Source organism: Aegilops tauschii, chromosome 3, assembly GCF_002575655.3.
Source record: "Aegilops tauschii subsp. strangulata cultivar AL8/78 chromosome 3, Aet v6.0, whole genome shotgun sequence".
NCBI classification, from domain to species: domain Eukaryota; kingdom Viridiplantae; phylum Streptophyta; class Magnoliopsida; order Poales; family Poaceae; genus Aegilops; species Aegilops tauschii.
This window is the reverse complement of record NC_053037.3, coordinates 203,909,660-203,927,185: the sequence shown is the minus strand read 5'-3', so window position 1 is coordinate 203,927,185 and position 17,526 is coordinate 203,909,660. Positions and strand designations below refer to the sequence as shown.

At 45.9% G+C, this 17,526-nt stretch overlaps 1 protein-coding gene across 8 annotated transcripts in view; it reads right to left on the bottom strand.

The window, feature by feature from the left end:
• Positions 1-2,759: 2,759 nt before the first annotated feature.
• The window catches only part of LOC109776457 (protein translocase subunit SECA1, chloroplastic), a 39,946-nt gene continuing 25,179 nt past the window's right edge, over positions 2,760-17,526 (bottom strand). For 2 of the 8 annotated variants that reach the window (XM_045234775.2, XM_045234777.2), the window contains 7 exons: positions 16,583-16,684; positions 14,471-14,722; positions 14,155-14,222; positions 13,952-14,069; positions 12,426-12,665; positions 5,306-5,419; positions 4,759-5,203 (listed from right to left, as the gene is read on the bottom strand). In XM_045234775.2, the coding sequence (XP_045090710.1) occupies positions 5,120-5,203; positions 5,306-5,419; positions 12,426-12,665; positions 13,952-14,069; positions 14,155-14,222; positions 14,471-14,722; positions 16,583-16,684 (978 nt within the window). In that variant the 3' untranslated portion in view covers positions 4,759-5,119. Of the gene's footprint in view, positions 3,134-4,758; positions 5,204-5,305; positions 5,420-12,425; positions 12,666-13,925; positions 14,070-14,154; positions 14,223-14,470; positions 14,723-16,582; positions 16,685-17,526 lie in introns of those variants that run through there. The other 6 variants (XR_002236078.4, XR_012204723.1, XM_020335099.4 and 3 more) reach the window with 4 other exon arrangements.

Genomic DNA, 17,526 nt, shown 5'->3' with positions numbered 1-17,526 from the left:
TTGCAGGTGAAGTTGAAGTTGGTTCCATGTTGGAACATGGATATTTTGGAATATCATAATATCTCTTATTTAATTAATGCATCTATATATTTGGTAAAGGGTGGAAGGCTCGGCCTTATGCCTGGTGTTTTGTTCCACTCTTGCCGCCCTAGTTTCCGTCATACCGGTATTATGTTCCTTGAGTTTGCGTTCCTTACGCGGTTGGGTGATTTATGGGACCCCCTTGACAGTTCGCCTTGAATAAAACTCCTCCAGCAAGGCCCAACCTTGGTTTTACCATTTGCCACCTAAGCCTTTTTTCCTTGGGTTTTCGCAAGCCCGAGGGTCATCTTTATTTAAACCCCCGGGCCAGTGTTCCTCTGAGTGCTGGTCCAAACTAGAGCCCTTTGCAGCGCCACCTCGGGGAAACTTGAGGCCTGGTTTTAGTTGTACGGACTGCTCATCCGGTGTGCCCTGAGAACGAGATATGTGCAGCTCCTATCGGGATTTGTCGGCACATTCGGGCGGCTTTGCTGGTCATGTTTTACCATTGTCGAAACGTCTTGTAAACCGGGATTCCGAGACTGATCGGGTCTTCCCGGGAGAAGGTTTATCCTTCGTTGACCGTGAGAGCTTATAATGGGCTAAGTTGGGACACCCCTGCAGGGTATTATCTTTCAAAAGCCGTGCCCGCGGTTATAAGGCAGATGGGAATTTGTTAATGTCCGGTTGTAGAGAACTTGACACTTGACTTAATTAAAATACATCAACCGTGTGTGTAGCCGTGATGGTCTCTTCTCGGCGGAGTCCGGGAAGTGAACACGGTCTGGGTAATGTATGCACGTAAGTAGTTTCAGGATCACTTTTGATCATTTCTAGCTTCGCGACCGTTGCGTTGCTTCTCTTCCCGCTCTCATTTGTGTATGTTAGCCACCATATATGCTTAGTGCTTGCTGCAGCTCCATCTCATTACACCATCTTTTCCTATAAGCTTAAATAGTCTTGATCTCGCGGGTGTGAGATTGCTGAGTCCCCGTGACTCACAGATTCTACAAAACAGTTGCAGGTGCCGACGATGCCAGTGCAGATGACGCAACCGAGCTCAAGTGGGAGTTCGATGAGGAACGTGGTCGTTACTATGTTTCTTTTCCTGATGATCAGTAGTGGAGCCCAGTTGGGACGATCGGGGATCTAGCATTTGGGGTTATCTTATTTTTTTTATTTGGATTTGACCGTAGTCGGTCTATGTGTGGATTTTGGATGATGTATGAATTAATTTATGTATTGTGTGAAGTGGCGATTGTAAGCCAACTCTTGTTATCCCATTCTTGTTCATTACATCGGATTGTGTGAAGATGACCCTTCTTGCGGCAAAACCACAATGCGGTTATGCCTCTAAGTCGTGCCTCGACACATGGGAGATATAGCCGCATCGTGGGCGTTACACAGAGACTCCAAAGCGGTGCTTCCAGGAAAGAAACGACACCGAAGAGACGCCACCGCCCGATCCATGGAATTGAGTTTTCACCCGGAGTAACACGAAAGACGCAGGCCACTGCGATGGAGCCTTCAAGAAGGGAACAACACATGGACGCTGCCACCATCAGTCTGGCCCGAGCCAGACGAGGTTTTCACCCCGACCACCACCCTCCGCTTCCGCACGGGGTACGGCCCTACATGAGAGCGTCGACCGCACCACCACCACCTCATTGCAGTATACTGTAAGAGCCAATTCACTAATACATACTCTCTCCATTCTCTTATACAAAGCCACTATGAAAAATACATTTTGCACATATACAAGGCCACTAACAGTAATCGAGGCAAAAATTAATGATGTTTTCCCGTACTACCAACTTGTTTAATACTTGCATGCATGTAGTCATAATGACAATGTGCTACTTCCTTCTCATTCCTTCCTTACATGCATGCGGACGCATTAATGATTCCGGTTAACAGAAAAAAAGCTGGCCTACAAAGCAGTCATTAAATTTTACCTTGGTAGCTTTAATTTGAGTTTGTGGCGTTATATAAGGGAATAGAGGGAGTACATGATATCCGGTACAACAGAAGGCCATAGCAATGCATTTCCAGCACAAATTGAGTTTCTTTTCCGATGTACTTTGTCCTATAGATCTTTACATTTTGCATATTACGCATCTCGCCCTATAGTAGCATCACATTTTCTTAAAAATACATCTACAGCTTGATTGGTATTGTTATGTACTCCCTTCGTTCTTAAATATAAGTCTTTTTAGAGATTTTAATATGAACTACATACGAATGTATATAGACGTATTTTAGAGTGTAGATTTACTCATTCTGCTCCGTATTTAGTCTATATTGGAATCTCTAAAAAGATTTATATTTATAAACGGGGGAGAGTAGTTATTATCTACAGAAATAACATACATTACATGTATTTTTTTCAAGCAGTGGTCACTTATATCACACTTCAAAGATCTTGAACTGTCACAGCTGTGACACTACGGATTATTAATGACAAATATTTAACAGTGAGGAGGACGCTGAGAGAACTGATCATGATGTTGTCCAGAGTCCTAATAAATTTATTTATTTTTGTGTAGAAACACCACCTGCGTTATTCATGTGATGGACTGTCAATTTGTGACATATTGTGTCACTGCGCTGTGATTTGGTGATTGTGTTGCTATCTGTCTATGGTTTGGAGAATTGATGTTGCAGTCACAAGAAAGACCAAACGAAGCTATAAGCGGCAGCAAAGCGCGCCAGTGTATATATATGTATATCAAGGCAGGTGAAAACGTAGCAGCAGATGAGCTGAAGCACGTCCTGGAAAAACTTATCAAGATATAAGTAATTACTCCCTCTGTAAACAAATATAGTGATCTAAACGCTCTTATAAAAGTTCACAGAGGGAGTACATCATACAAAACGCCACCGCATCATTTGTACTTCTGTCCTCCCACACTGTCAGCCATCGTAAACTGTAAGAGAACATATACACCTGGATTCTCAAAATCAGCAAAAACCGTAGCTACAAAAAAAAATCACATCAAACTCAAGATGCAGCTTGGGCTGCACCAAGTTTCTTGGCACCCTTCTGCAGATTCTTTTTTGGATCTTTCTTTTCAGAACTTTCCTCCTCTTGCTTCTTCATCACTGGTTTGAACTGTTCCAAAACAAAGGATAAGGTCACTAGAGAACTGGGCTAAAGCACATTCAGCAGCCACAAATGATGATACAAGTGCTAGGCAGACCAAATACAGACATGTGAAAGCTGAATGAGATAGGAGCACTGCTTCTACAAAGAACAAAGGAGAAGAGCATGGACCAGAGTCAAAGGCAAGGGACGCAAAACTATTGACAGTGCAACAAATCCATCAGCTTACAAGCCTACAACCTTAATTCTCGCAGATGTCACGCCTGCACCACCGGTAACCGCAGCAATGACCGTGGCAAAGGCGGACATTCGGAGATGCCAGTTTAGGATGATGAAGGGGTCCGGCCTACGATGGAGGACCCATGTCCAGAGAGAGAAGGAGCTGGAGTAACCCGCAAGATGTTGAGTTCGGTGAACCAGGTGCATGGACAAGTGAGGTCCACTTAAAGCATGAGTGTCGCGTTAAAAGGCCAAGTGCCAATCTCTGTAAAACATGTCGTTGAAACGAGACCTCTGAACTTCCCATCTCTCTTTCCCTGAACATTTCACCCCCTTCTCCAATTCCGTACCCTCCTGCCGCCAATTTACCCCGATTCTTCCCCTCCACCGGCAGTAGAGCTGGCGCCTCGACCATCGAGGGGGGTGACACCTACATGCCGGAGTAGTCAGCATACGGTTCCCGACGATGGTACTTCGGTCACAAATGAGGACTCCTTGGCCAAGGCTATGCGGCGTAAAGCAACGCAGAACCTCGACAACCAAGGTATTACGTCGCCACCCAAATCCTTTTTAGCTTTTTCCAATACTAGTATCGTTTCTAAGTTGAATAATGTGGGTGTTAGTCTGGGAAAGAATGAGAAGGATATTTCTATTTCGACAAACGCCTTGAAACATTTGGAATATGATCGATTAAAAGTTGTTCCACATATTTCTAGCAAGTCTTTTGCCTCCTCTACTGACGACGAGGAGCTGCATGGCACATCAGATTTTTTCTTTTGGAAAATGAGGCTCACCCCCGGCCTTTGCATCTGAAAGATGCATATGGTCAGCTACTCTCTCATTTAGTAGGAGCGGTTTAGGATGTGGGTCTAGATGAACCCGGGCTTAGTTCTTTGATTGAGCTTACAGCCTCCGGACGTAAATCAAAGACCGCAAGTTCGAAAAAAGTTATTAAGTCCCATAAGAAGGCGAAATTTTCTAAATCTCCTATTGTTTCCCCATGAATGGAATGTTTTTTAATAGCAGAGGTCTTCGTGACTTGGCTAAACATTTATTCATTGCGGAGTGTAATAGGGATTACAATTTAGATTTTTTTTTGCCTATCTCTGAAACGGGGAGACGTGACTTCTCCGTAAGTCTGCTTAACCGTCTTTCTGGCGGGATAGAATACACTTGGGTTTCACGACCGTCTAGAGGTCGTTCTGGGGGCATCTTACTTGGCGTAAACACGCGGACAATGGATGTTTTATTACCTAAGGTTAATGAGGCTGAAAGGATACAACAATATAGTCCTATTTGCCTCCTTAATGTTAGTTCTAAAATATTCACGAAGGTTGCGACTATTAGGCTGAATTCAGTTGCTGGACATGTGGTTCGTCCTTCACAGACAGCTTTTATGCAAGGTAGACACATCCTAGACGGAGTTGTTATCCTTCATGAAACTGTCCATGGATTACATCGGAAAGAGTTAAATGGGGTCGTACTTAAAATAGACTTTGAAAAAGCTTATGACTAAGTCAAATGGCCCTTCAACAGACTCTCAGAATGAAAGGAATTTTTTCTGCAGCGTGGCGCGCAATGATCCATAGCTTCGTTTCAGGAGGCAGTGTTGCCATTAAGGTCAATGATGACCTTGGCCACTATTTTCAAACGAAGAAGGGATTGCGACAAGGTGACTCGCTATCGCCCATGCTATTCAACATAGTGCCGGATATGCTAGCAGTCATGATTGAGCGTGCCAAGGCTGATGGACAAATTGATGGGGTAGTGAATCATCTAGTTGATGGTGGCCTCTCCATACTTCAGTATGCCGACGATACGATTCTCTTCATGGATCATGACCTCGAGAAAGCAAGAAATCTGAAATTAATTTTATCAGCATTCGAGCAACTCTTAGGTCTTAAGATCAATTTTCATAAAAGTGAATTATTTTGCTTTGGCGAGGCCCAAGACGAGGCTCACCTGTATGCCGACCTGTTCGGATGCGGGTTGGGCCAGTTTCCGATCACATATTTGGGGATACCGATACATTATCGGAGACTCACAGATGTTGAATGGAAACACGTCGAGGAGAGGCTGCAAAAAAGACTTGGCAGTTGGAAAGGTAAGCTGCTGGCTCTAGGAGGAAGATTGGTCCTAATAAATCCAGTACTAAGTAATATAGTACTATATATGATCTCCTTCCAGTTGCCGAAAGGAGTTTTACATAGATTTTATTATTTCCGATGAAGATTCTTTTGGCAAGGAGATAGCGAGAAAAAGAAATATCGACTGGCTAAATGGAGTGTGGTTTGCCATCCCAAAGACCAAGGCTGGTTGGGCATTCATGACCTTTTGGTTAAGAATAGGTCCCTACTCGGTAAATGATTGTTTAAATTCTGACGGAAGATGGTGTATGGCAAGCCCTCCTTAGACAGAAATATGTGGGCTCCAAGGCGGTATCCTAAGTATACTAGAAGCCTGGGGACTCTCACTTTTGGGCGGGTTTAATGGCTACGAAGAAATATTTCTTCAGCCATGGATCTTTCTCGATTAAGGATGGCTTGGAAATTAGATTCTGGGAGGATAAGTGGCTAGGAAATGCCACTCTCCGGGAACAATATCCGGCTCTATACAATATTGTGCGTCACAAGGGTGATACTATCGCCACGGTAATGGAATCATTTCCGCCAAATGTGACATTCAGAAGGGATTTATTTGGACCCAGACTACAATCGTGGAACATCCTGCTCCAGCGGTTGTCCACGGTGCAATTGTCACATGGGTCAAATGCATTCCGATGGAACCTACATGGAATGGACCGTTCTCAGTGGAGTCTATGTATAGAGCGTTTATAAAGTCTGATGTGCCAGTTGATAATAACAAGAAGATCTGGAAGATGAAGATACCGCTTAAGAATAAAATCTTCGCATGGTATCTTTGTTGCGGAGTCATTCTTACTAAAGATAACCTTATTAAGAGGAATTCGCATGGAAGTCCGCAATGTGTCTTGTCACCATGATGAGACAATAAAACATTTATTCTTCCAATGCAAATTGGCTTGTTCTATATGGCCAGTCATCCAAATAGCTTCTGGCTTGTATCCTCTTTATAGTGTTGCTAATGTATTTGGCAACTGGCTACATGGGATTGATCACAGGTTTAGAACCCTTCTCAGGGTGGGAGCGCTTGACGTTATTTGGGCGCTTTGACTGTGTAGAAATGATAAGGTTTTTAACGACAAAAGTACATCTCTTATGCAGGTTATCTACAGATGTACCGGAACTTCGTTTATGGTCCTCTCTACAACGTGTGGAGAATCGAGACCTGTTTATGGAGGTGTGTACACGATTGGAGGCTACGGCGAGGGATACTTTTACCCAACATGGGTGGCAGCATGATCTTAGGATTGGTCCCCTCCGCTTTAGGCATTATACAGATACTGCATGTTTTCCTTATATTTCGCCTTTTTATATTTTTTATTTGAATGAGAGGACATTGTTTGGCTGTGTGCATCTTAGCTATGCAGACGCCGGGTGTAATGCTTATAAATCTTTTAAGTAATAAAGCGCCCCTTTTTGAAAAATTTACCCCGATTCTCTCTTGTGATCATCCCTACTACTAGTGGGATATCAAAATTTGGTATCACAGACAACATACAGATTGTTGCACTCCAGCTAAAATCCTCCGAGACTGGATCGTAAAATTCCACTGTGAAGGGTGTTGTATCACTTTGGTGAGGATCCCCCGGTAGGTTGGAACCGATCCAGAGAAGGAGGCCCAGCCGCGCCTTCCAGGTCAAGCAAACTATCGGCATATACGAATTTTGTTTTGAGAGGATGGATGCGGTAGCAGAAGCTGGATGAGATTATCACCCCGCTTCAACGCGATGGCCATGACATGTACAGTCCCCGCGCACTTCCGGGTCAGCATAGCCACACTCTACCTGGATGGTCATGCCGCTCTCGGGTTCCAAGTGTACAAGTGGAAATAGCGTCTCATCTCTCGGGACACATTCATGGTGGCGGTGATCATGGAATTCCAGCAAGGTGAGTTCAACGGCCAGATGACCCGACTGCTGCAATAGAAGCAAACTGGCTCGGTGATAGTCGAGGGGGGTGAATTTCACCATGTTCTCTTGCTGCGTCCATCGTATTTGGGCCGTATTTACCAATATGAACAGGCGCAAGGGGCCCATGTTGGATCCACCGACTTCCGCAACCGTACCACCCTAGCTAGTTTCCCTGAAAGAAGCCACACTACTGCCATAAACGGAGGAGTCCATGACTGATTGAAGGAGACCAAGACGGCAGGCGAGCGGCAACTAACCAAGACCACTACAAATAGGCGTCATGGCATAAGCGGCAACCACGACACTTACACCAACGGGCGAAGCGCTCGCCGCTACCACAGAGTTAGCAAGTAAAAATACTTTGAGAAAAGAGAAGAATTATTGCTTTAGGTGTGGTTTTGTGGGACACTTTGTGGTCCATTGCACGGCCGAGCTTTGTGATAATTGTTTGAAGCCTGGGCATGAATCTGATGATTGTCCGCTTCTGACTATGCCTAAGCCTGTGGTTACGATCTATGGTGTCTGCAACAATAGGCTTATGTTTTTCGAATCTCCATGCTCCAACTTGAGAAAAATGCAAGGACAGGGATAGTGCGTGTCTCTGGAGGTTCGTTGTCGGATGATCAGGTGGTGCAGCAGCTTTGGAGACTTGTACCGGGAGATATTCGATGGACACCTATTTTGTTAGAAGAGAATGTGTTTAAGGTGGACTTCCCGAAGAAGGAAGATTTGACAAGGCTGATGGTGTTTGGTATTTTCAAAGTGCCTGACAGTCCTTTATTCGCTGCAGTTTGAGGAGTGGCCTAGTCATGAGCCAAATGGAATCCCTCTGCATGAGATATGGGTGTGGTTCTATGGGGCTCCTTCCAAGCCTCTTAATGATTTTATGAAGGTTTTGAGCATTGTTCCATGATAGGTAAAACTGAAAAGGTGGACATGCATGGGGTTGCTAGACTTTTGGTAGGTGTGGTCAGTATTGGCGATGTTCCACAATATGTAGAGTGGTACTATAAGAGTAAAGGGTATGAGTCACGCTTGACATTGAAGGTCGTCCTTTTCCAGCTGACGAGCACTTGGATGATGATATTGATGATCCTAAGGATGGAGCTGGGCATGGGTCTGAACAAATGTGCACCAAATGAGGAAAGTGCTGAAGGTGAACGGTCTGGAGGTAATGGTAAGGGCGGGGCTCCGGGGACTACTCTATGTTCTGGGTTGCCGGCAACGCCTGTGGTTAATAAGACCATCTCCTTTGCTTCTCCGACTATGAGTATTCGATTTGGGTCGTTTGCGGCGGCCTTGGCTCCTAGTCGGCTCTAGAGCGATCATGTGGATGGCGACAACTGGGCGGAGCAGGAGGCTCCATCATTGACGCCCCCACTCTCGCTGTACACACTACCAGGGCGATACTAAGTTTCACGCAGGAAGGGGCGCACTCCGCTGGCTGGGCCAAATCTGCAGGGACCGGGTCCTATGTGTCAGGTGGATGTGGTGCCGCCGACTTACACAATCATACCACCCCTGGTCTCCTTGAAGGAAGCCACATGACTACCATAAACGGAGGAGTCCGCGACGAATCAAAGGAAACCAAGACGTCGAGCAAGAGGCAATTAACCAAGACTATTACAAATAGGCGTCCACCCGATGAGGAGATCTTCAACTGCCAAGATCTCTGGAAACACTAGTTCCAGCCAATTAGCACAATCAGTAGATCCGATCTAGACATCGAAAAGTTGACTTCCAACTCACCAAGCACATCTTGTACACCATCAATGTAATCCTTAACATACAAGCAGGAGTAGGCTTGTTGCTCGCATAGCAGGGACCAGAACCTAGGTAAATCAATGCCCATGTCCATTTGGTAACTTGAGGTGACATCCCACTGTCATACAAATTGCGTACGACTTCTTTACTTTTGTGAGGTACATTGCGAAAAACACATCAACTTGACTATCACTTGCAGATTGAGAAATGTATGTATCATCCTATGTCCTTGCATTCCTCTCAACATGTGTTTGTTTGTGAATCAGTTTGTTTTCAGCCAAAGGGATGGCATCCGCGGCGAGGTGCACCTCTAGGTGCCGACCAGCTTGACGTGTGCGGTGTCGCTCACGCGCATCCAGCAGTGTTGTTGATCTACCATGAGTTTGAGGGGCTGTGTTAGAGTAGTTTATACAGTCATGTATAGCCGTTATATAAGGAGCATTCTGCATAACCCACACCTTCACGTGCGTATATATTGTGATGCGGAGCATCCTATGGTCATCCCCATGAACCTACCATCGTCTCACCAAGTGCCAAGAGGACCCATGACACGAGCACGAGCTAGAGCTCTCGACACCGAGGTGACTTCTTTCCTTAGTGATATCACATATGATCCTCTCGAGACATGGCTACTACCTAAGTCCAGAATGCTGTGCATGATTAGGTACCAAGAAGACCCTCTCGAAGATGCACGTGAAGACGGACAAGGCCCCAAGTTCACGGATGAAGAGGAACGCCGAAAGGAGAAGAAGGCAGCTCCAGGGCCCGGACATCCGGCCGCTGGAGACATCCACTACAGCAACAATCCAGCAGCCGAAGCTACAGGACCCGAACATCCGGCCCCGCACCAGCCCGGACATCCGGCCCCTGCCCGAAAATCCGGCGCCTGTCACAGAACATACCCGAAGCTGAACCACTTCGGCCCGGACATCCGGCTCTTCGCGAAGGCCCAGACATCCGGCCCGACGCCCGGACATCCGGCCCCGTCTGTCTGCGCACAGTAAAGGGCCGAGGCCCATGTACCCCTTCGCCCACCTAGACTATATATACTCCTCCTCCCTCTTTCTAGGGTTAGCGTTGTGATAGCTCATTTGTGAGATAGAGCATCGCTCATCCATACGGATCTACTCCTTGAGAGAGACCGCGGCCCCTCTACGGAGAAGATCCCCCTTGGATTCAAGACCCCCTCTTGGGTGGCCCCATCAAGACCTCCTCTCGGAGAAGAACCGGTTACCCTATGTATCGTCTCTTGTTGGATTTGGACCGTGTGATCTCTATGTGTACTCGGATCTAGCATATGTGTGACCTAATCTTGTTGGTTTGAGTGATTCTCTCGTGTTTTCCCTCGTGTTTCCCCTCGTGTTCTTCGTGCTCCTCGTTGAGATCCGCTCCTTTCGTGAAAGATTGGCCATCTAGGGTTCCACCCTACATCATCTTGGATCAGAGCCAGCTTGTCTCATGATATCATCTTGGTATCATGAGCCATGTTTATCACGATTTCAGAGCCCCCTCTCTTTGTTTTCTAGCCTTGTTTTGTTGATTTTGTCCCTAATTCGAAAATTCCCCACAAAAATAGCCCCCAAATTTTTTTTGTGATTTGTTGGTGTGATGAAGTTTTGTTGGATTTGATCCACGGATTTCGTGTGTTGCAGGTAGATCTAGCTTTTCCCCATCTTTTCCCCAATTTCCATCCACAAAATCTTCCGAATTTTGCCCCGGATTTGACCTCTCCACGCGGAGTTCTTCGAGTTCGTCCACGGATCCAGAGCCCGGACATCCGGCCCGACAGCCCGGGCATCCGAGCCCCGCCCCAGACATCCGGCCCCTGACAGCAGCACTCTCCACCATTCAGTCCGTACTCTCCACCATTCCAATCCATACGATGCTCGCCATGAGTTTACCACCGAAGACATTAGCTGCCTTGGGAAAGATCTGCCCGAGGGTTCCTATGGGTGGGCACGGCAGAGGCCGGAGGGGAATCTTGCTCGGTTGCTTGGGAGATTGTTTGTCGGCCCAAGTGGGCTGGCGGACTAGGCATTATGAACATGCGGTGGATGAATGTTGCCTTGCAGGCGAAGTGGCTGTGGCTTCAAAAGACCGATGCTTCCATACCTTGGGCGGGATTCAACTTCTCGGTACCGGAGGACTATAGGTCATTATTCGGAGCAGCGACGAGTGCTATCATTGGCAATGGTCGCAAGGTACTCTTCTGGGAGGGTAGATGGTTGGATGGTTTCCGGATCGAGGAACTCGCGCCGCTGCTTTATGCGAAGGTGCGTCCGAGGGTCAGAGCCTCACGCACGATGGTGGAGGCCCTAACTGATAGTGCGTGGGCTAGAGATGTGGGGCCGCGACTCACTGTGATGGAGCTGGCGCAGTTCCTGGAGGTTTGGCCCGAGTCGCGGTGGTTCAGCTACAACCACTACAGGAGGATCAATGGAGATGATCTTGGACAGGAGACGGTATGTTCTCGGCCAAATCCGCATACACGGCGAAATTTGCAGCCCTGGAGGTGGCACCCACCACGGACTTCACATGGAAATCGCGAGCACCGCTACGCTGCAGGTTCTTCGCGTGGCTGGCACTCAAGAACAGATGTACGTCTGACAGGTTAGCGCGTAGAGGCCTACCCCATCAAAACGCGTTCCCGTTCTGCGATCAGCACGACGAGACAATTGATCACTTGCTGGTCACCTGTGTCTTTGCGAGAGAAATTTGGGACAAGGTGTGTGCGGCTATGGGCCATACGGATGGTGCTCCGACAGCGGAGGTCTCGCTTCAGGGTTGGTGTTTGAGGGCTGGGGCTCATGGTCGCCTCGGCAAGGCGGAGCGGGCTATTCACCTTCTATGCCTTTGAGAACTCCGGAAGCATCGGAACGCGATCGTCTTCGATGGGCCGACACCGAGCATTAGGTCTGTACTTAGGCGCATTGCATCCGAGAGCAAGGTTTGGCATCTTGCAGGGCTTGTAGGTGGGGAGTTAGATGGCTTCCTAGCGGCGGTTTCGCGGTGGGCATGTGGCGAGTAATCCACTCCATTGTCTTTGATGTAGGTGGAGTGGACTGGGTGTTGCCTGCGTGTAGGCACGCCTTGTAACATATCACGGGGTCTTTCCCATTTCTTCTATATCATATGATACACACACTCGTGCGTATTCAGGAAAAAAAATACTAAAAGGTAACAAAAACGATAAAATAATGTAGTATCCATATCCCTTTAATAAGGGAAATAAAGGAAGGATGAGTTGGACATTAGGGGTGGACAAACCTGATATACAGAATAAATAACATTTCTCCGGATTTGAGCCATCATATCCAAGAAAAGATTATATCCCTCAAGTTTATATTCGATAAGGGGGTCTCGTTGAGCATAGCCCCTTAACCCAACAGCTTGTTGCACAAACTTTAAAGCTTGCAAGTGTTCTTTCCAGAGCTTATCAATATTGCTTAGGATTAGGAATCGCTCGGCTTCCTTCATCAAACCTGGAGCTTGCTTCTCCACAATTTCCTGCCATATAAACAGATAAGTTAGGAAACATGCAAATGTGGAATTACAGCTTGTTTTTGCCAAAGTTCCTGATATAATTAGGCCAAAACTACTTTGAAGATATTGTTTTATCATGTGTCATTTGAAGAAAGCACCTTTGATCTCTGAATTTAAGTCTGAACTGAGAAAGCTATTGCTTAATTTTTCTGTTGAGATTGGGTTGGCCACATTATAATACCCCCTCCATTCCATAACGTAGTGCGTATAGATTTTTTGAAGAGTCAAACTTTGACTGAGTTTATAGAGAAAACTATTTATATCTATAATATCAATTATATAAAATATGAAACCACATTATAATACTCCCTCCGCTCAGTCTTGCTACCGGGCCACCTTCCAGGGAGCGACGGTATGCCACTCCTGGAAGCTCATATGGAGGAGCTGGGCGCCGCCAAAAGTGAAATTCTTCGATTGGCTGGCATGTCAAGATCGCTGCTGGACCGCGGAGCGGCTCGCACGCCGTGGCCTGCAGCACCACCCGCGGTGCCTTCTGTGCGACCAGGAACCGGAGACGATCGGGCACTTGATGCTCACGTGCCCTTTCACTAGGCAAACATGGCATGAGGTCCTTTCTTGACTGCGCTTACCGGCGCCGGCGCCCAAGCACGATGACTCGCTCATGGACTGGTGGCTGCGCGCGAGGGAATCCACACTGCCAGCATAGTGGCTGAAATCCGTGGCGCTTTTGGTGCCGTGGATGATCTGGAAGCATAGGAACGCGTGCGTTTTTGACCATATGAGCCCATCGCTCAATGAGCTTGTCGACAGGATCAAGGACGAGGCCCGATGTTGGGCAAAGGCCGGGGCTCGAGGGCTCAGGGTCGTTTTGCCATCATCCTGGGATGTCCACTGATCTCTTGGCGGCTGTGTAACTCTGCCTCCTAGGAGGATGTACATTCTCTTTCTTTCCAACGCAATGAAACGCAAAAGCCATTCGTGTTTTCTCGAGAAAAAAAAAACTACATCTTATGATGAATCTAATGATATAGGTTTGACATTCAAGATGTAAATGTTTTTCTCTATAAATTGGTTCAAAGTTTGTGATGTTTGACTTTTCAAAAAATCTATATGCACTACATTATGGAACGGAGGGAGTAGTAAAATATATTCATATGTATTTGCAAGGTGAAACTTCCATTCTTGTTTTCAATGGTTAAACATCTGTTGCATTGATCTAACTATTTTATAATTTTCAGTGTGTATCATGCAAGAAAACTCTACCCATGAGACCAGAAAGAGCAACTAACAGCTTTTTGGAAATATGCTTCACGCCCTCGGGTTCGAAGGTACTCTTGTAAATCCTCGTAGCTTGAGCATTTACTCTCCAACAGTTCGGGTGTCAAGTCATTTAATAGGTAACAATACCTAGAAAAAAGATAGAAACATTATGAAGGAGATAATAAATCACTTAGTAGATCGCCTGAAATATACATAATATCAGAAAACTCACTGTTGAACTTTAGCTATCAGCTTGCCAAGATCCCAACTTTCCCTTGGGGTACCAGGACCTATGTTTGCCTTCAAATAGGATGAAAAACTAGCATCATTTTTCGAGAAAACGCAAAGGGTTTGTGCTTCATTGGATCGAAAAGATGGGGAGAGTACAGTCCTCCTAGGAGGCTAGTGTTACAAGCATTGAAAACTAGCATCATTTCAGGGTAACTAGTTGCTAACTTTCAATTGCAGTTGTAAACTTTGGCATTAAATAATTAGGAGAAATTACCAAAATAAATCTGTTATGAAAATGGTGGTACCTACTAACTAACCTCTAATATGTCGTCCATTGTTAATTCAGCATACTCCACAATAAGTGACTCCAGGCTACCAGATGCTAGGGCACGTCTTCTTTCTGCATATACCCTATCCCGCTGGCTATTTAATACCTCATCATACTCGAACAGCTGCTTCCTGATATCAAAAAAGTAGTTCTCAACTTTCCGTTGAGCTTCATCTAGGGCCCTTGTTAGCATCTTTGATTCAATAGGAAGATCTTCAACTCTGAAAGCTTGCATCAGACCCTACATGACACAGTTCGCAATGTTTTCAATTTGAATGTACACTATTTTTAACTCTCATGGAATGCTGAAACAGTAGTCTGTAAAAGCCACATGTGCTGAATGGTGTGGTCTGAGACTCAAAGTGTACCAGATAAACTCTTGCGGTATAAACATTTCATATTTGGGATGCACATTGAAAGAATGCCCTGTCTTTTCTGTTCCTAGACAAACAGAATGATGCGGAGCATCCTACGGTCATCCCCATGGACATTTCATCATCACCTCGAACACCAAATGGACCAATGACGAGAGCCCATGCACGTGAAATCGAAACCGAGGTTACCTCTTTTCTCTTCGAGCTCCCTTTGATTTCATATGAGAAATGGCTTCTACCTCAAACGGAAACTTTGTGCATGACTAGGTATCGAGGAGAAGTTCATGAAGAGGCAAGAGCCTCAAGAAGGAGGAGGAGAAGGAAGAGCTCCAAGACACGAAGCACCGGAGGCTCTCTGGACACCCCAGGTGCCCGCACCATCCACCCCCGGGTGCCCGCACCCTCCACCCCCGGGTGCCCGCACCGGCTGGCCCCGTGGGGCGCGGCCCCCTGACTACCCCGGGTGCCCGGCCCCCCTCCCTGGGCGCTACCCCGGGTGCCCGGACCTCACCCCCGGGTGCCCTGCCTCCTCGCTGATGACCCCGGGTGCCCGGCCCGGACATGTCCGGCTGTGCCTGCGCGCACTTAGGGCGAAATGACCCTTGTAACCCCTTCCCCCCCCCCCCCCCCCCCCAATTCGTCCCTAGCCTGTAAGTACTCCATATCTAGCTCATTTCTAGGGTTAGCAAAGTATATGATAGACACTAGAGAGCTTTGCTCCTTGTATCCCCTCCTCTTGGAGAGCAAGACCCCTCTCTGGGAAGAATCCTTGTGGATTATCAAGGCCTCCTCTTGGAGAAGATCAACATCAAGACCTCGTCTCCTTGGAGTGGGAAGAACTCTACCATAGTGCTATTTTCCTTGAATTGTTCTTGTATGCTTCTGGATCTCATGTATGCTACTCTAGTGGATGTGTGATTTGGGTATGTTTGAGTGATTTTCCCCCTTGTGTTCTTGTGTGTTCATCCTTTTCCCCCCTCCAAGTGTGAAAAGATCTTCCCTAGGGTTTCACCCTACAACACAGAACCTCTCCCCTCCTAATTCACTAATCTGTAGGAAGGTACTGGACTTTCAGATTTAACAAATTATAAAAAGACATGCCTAAAGTAGATGGTATTGATTGAGCAATTCTTGCTTGCAAGTTCCAGTTTGGATACTGCCCCTACATAAAGCTTGTAACTGGTAGTAAAACATCGAATTTATTACTGCTGCGGGTACTATTTACAACAGGTTTGGAACTTCGGACTAAAAGCTTAGATGTGTGTAGCAGAAGAATTTTGCAAGGTTTTCATTTTTTGGCTAAGGGCATCTTATTGCAAGCAGAAGCGATTGCTTTGAACTGCACATGGACCCATATCTTCCATAATATTCTGATAGTCTAATCTGAACTTTTTATGACTCTTAGTAGTTGCGAGAGGTAGGTGAACTACATTATGAAGGCATGAGGTGCTTTGTTTAGCAGCGAACGGATTCCAATTCGTTGCATACCACCTTCATGAACGAGGAATATACAGATTATGGAATAATCGAAACTTCAAGTTGACCAAATATTCTATTAATCAGAAGCTTTAAGTGGAGTCAAGTAAGTAGTACAGTACAACAGAAAAGATGGGAAATGCTAAATGACAGGGCTTTGAATGCAACAATGTACTTTGTGCAGCCTTTGATATTGCTACCACGTTACCCTAAGGGAATAATATAAAATAAAGGAAGGAAATAAAATATACCTGTATCCGGTCACCTCCGAAGATTCGGAAGATGTTATCCTCAAGACTAAGAAAGAAGCGAGAGCTCCCAGGATCCCCTTGCCTGCCACTTCGGCCACGAAGCTACACCAGATAAAAGCAAACCAATCAAAGGTAATGATGGATCTATAAAAAGATACAATGGTGGTATGATACACAACCAAGTCTGAAGGGATCACCCCTGTTTGCGGTGTTTCGGTGTTTTCAACATACAATAGGTAGATCTGTTCTTTGCGAAGTTAACCCCATTGTGACCCCAAATGATATTTTTTTTCTGTTCTACTAGCTAAATCTAATGGTTCATACTAGAGTCAAGCCTGCCATCCCATGTTGACCATCTAATCACCCATTTGATGGCCTAAAGAGTATTGAATTATCTTAATTAACTCGTTATTACAATTATTACTTCCTCCCCAATCCTCTAATGTATGGCAAGAAAATAGCTGGCCTGCTACTTGCTCAATTACCAATAGTTTTAATACTATTCATTCCGAAAAAATATCCCTAATAAGGACAATTCATGTTGATATAGGATAATGCGCATTACTTGTCAAAACTCTTTGATTACGTTTTTTTCTGAAACTCAACATCTTGTGAAACATGTGTTATGATGCTTCACATCTTTGAAATAAAAGACTAATCCCAAGAAACACTAGATTGCTCCATTTGCACATGACAAGATAATATTGCAATCTGTGCACAGATGGAGACTCCAACATTTGTTGCACCCAAAACTTGGCACAGATGGAGACTCCAAAATCATGACGAGAAGCCAAAAATCATAGAACTCCATCCATTCCCTAAAATTATCATGATTGTGAAGACTCCAAAATCATGACAGGCCGCAAAAGATCATAGTACTCCCATCTCATCTGATTTTTGTAAGACTACATGGCCGATTTTCGGCATGCATTTTTTTGCAGGAA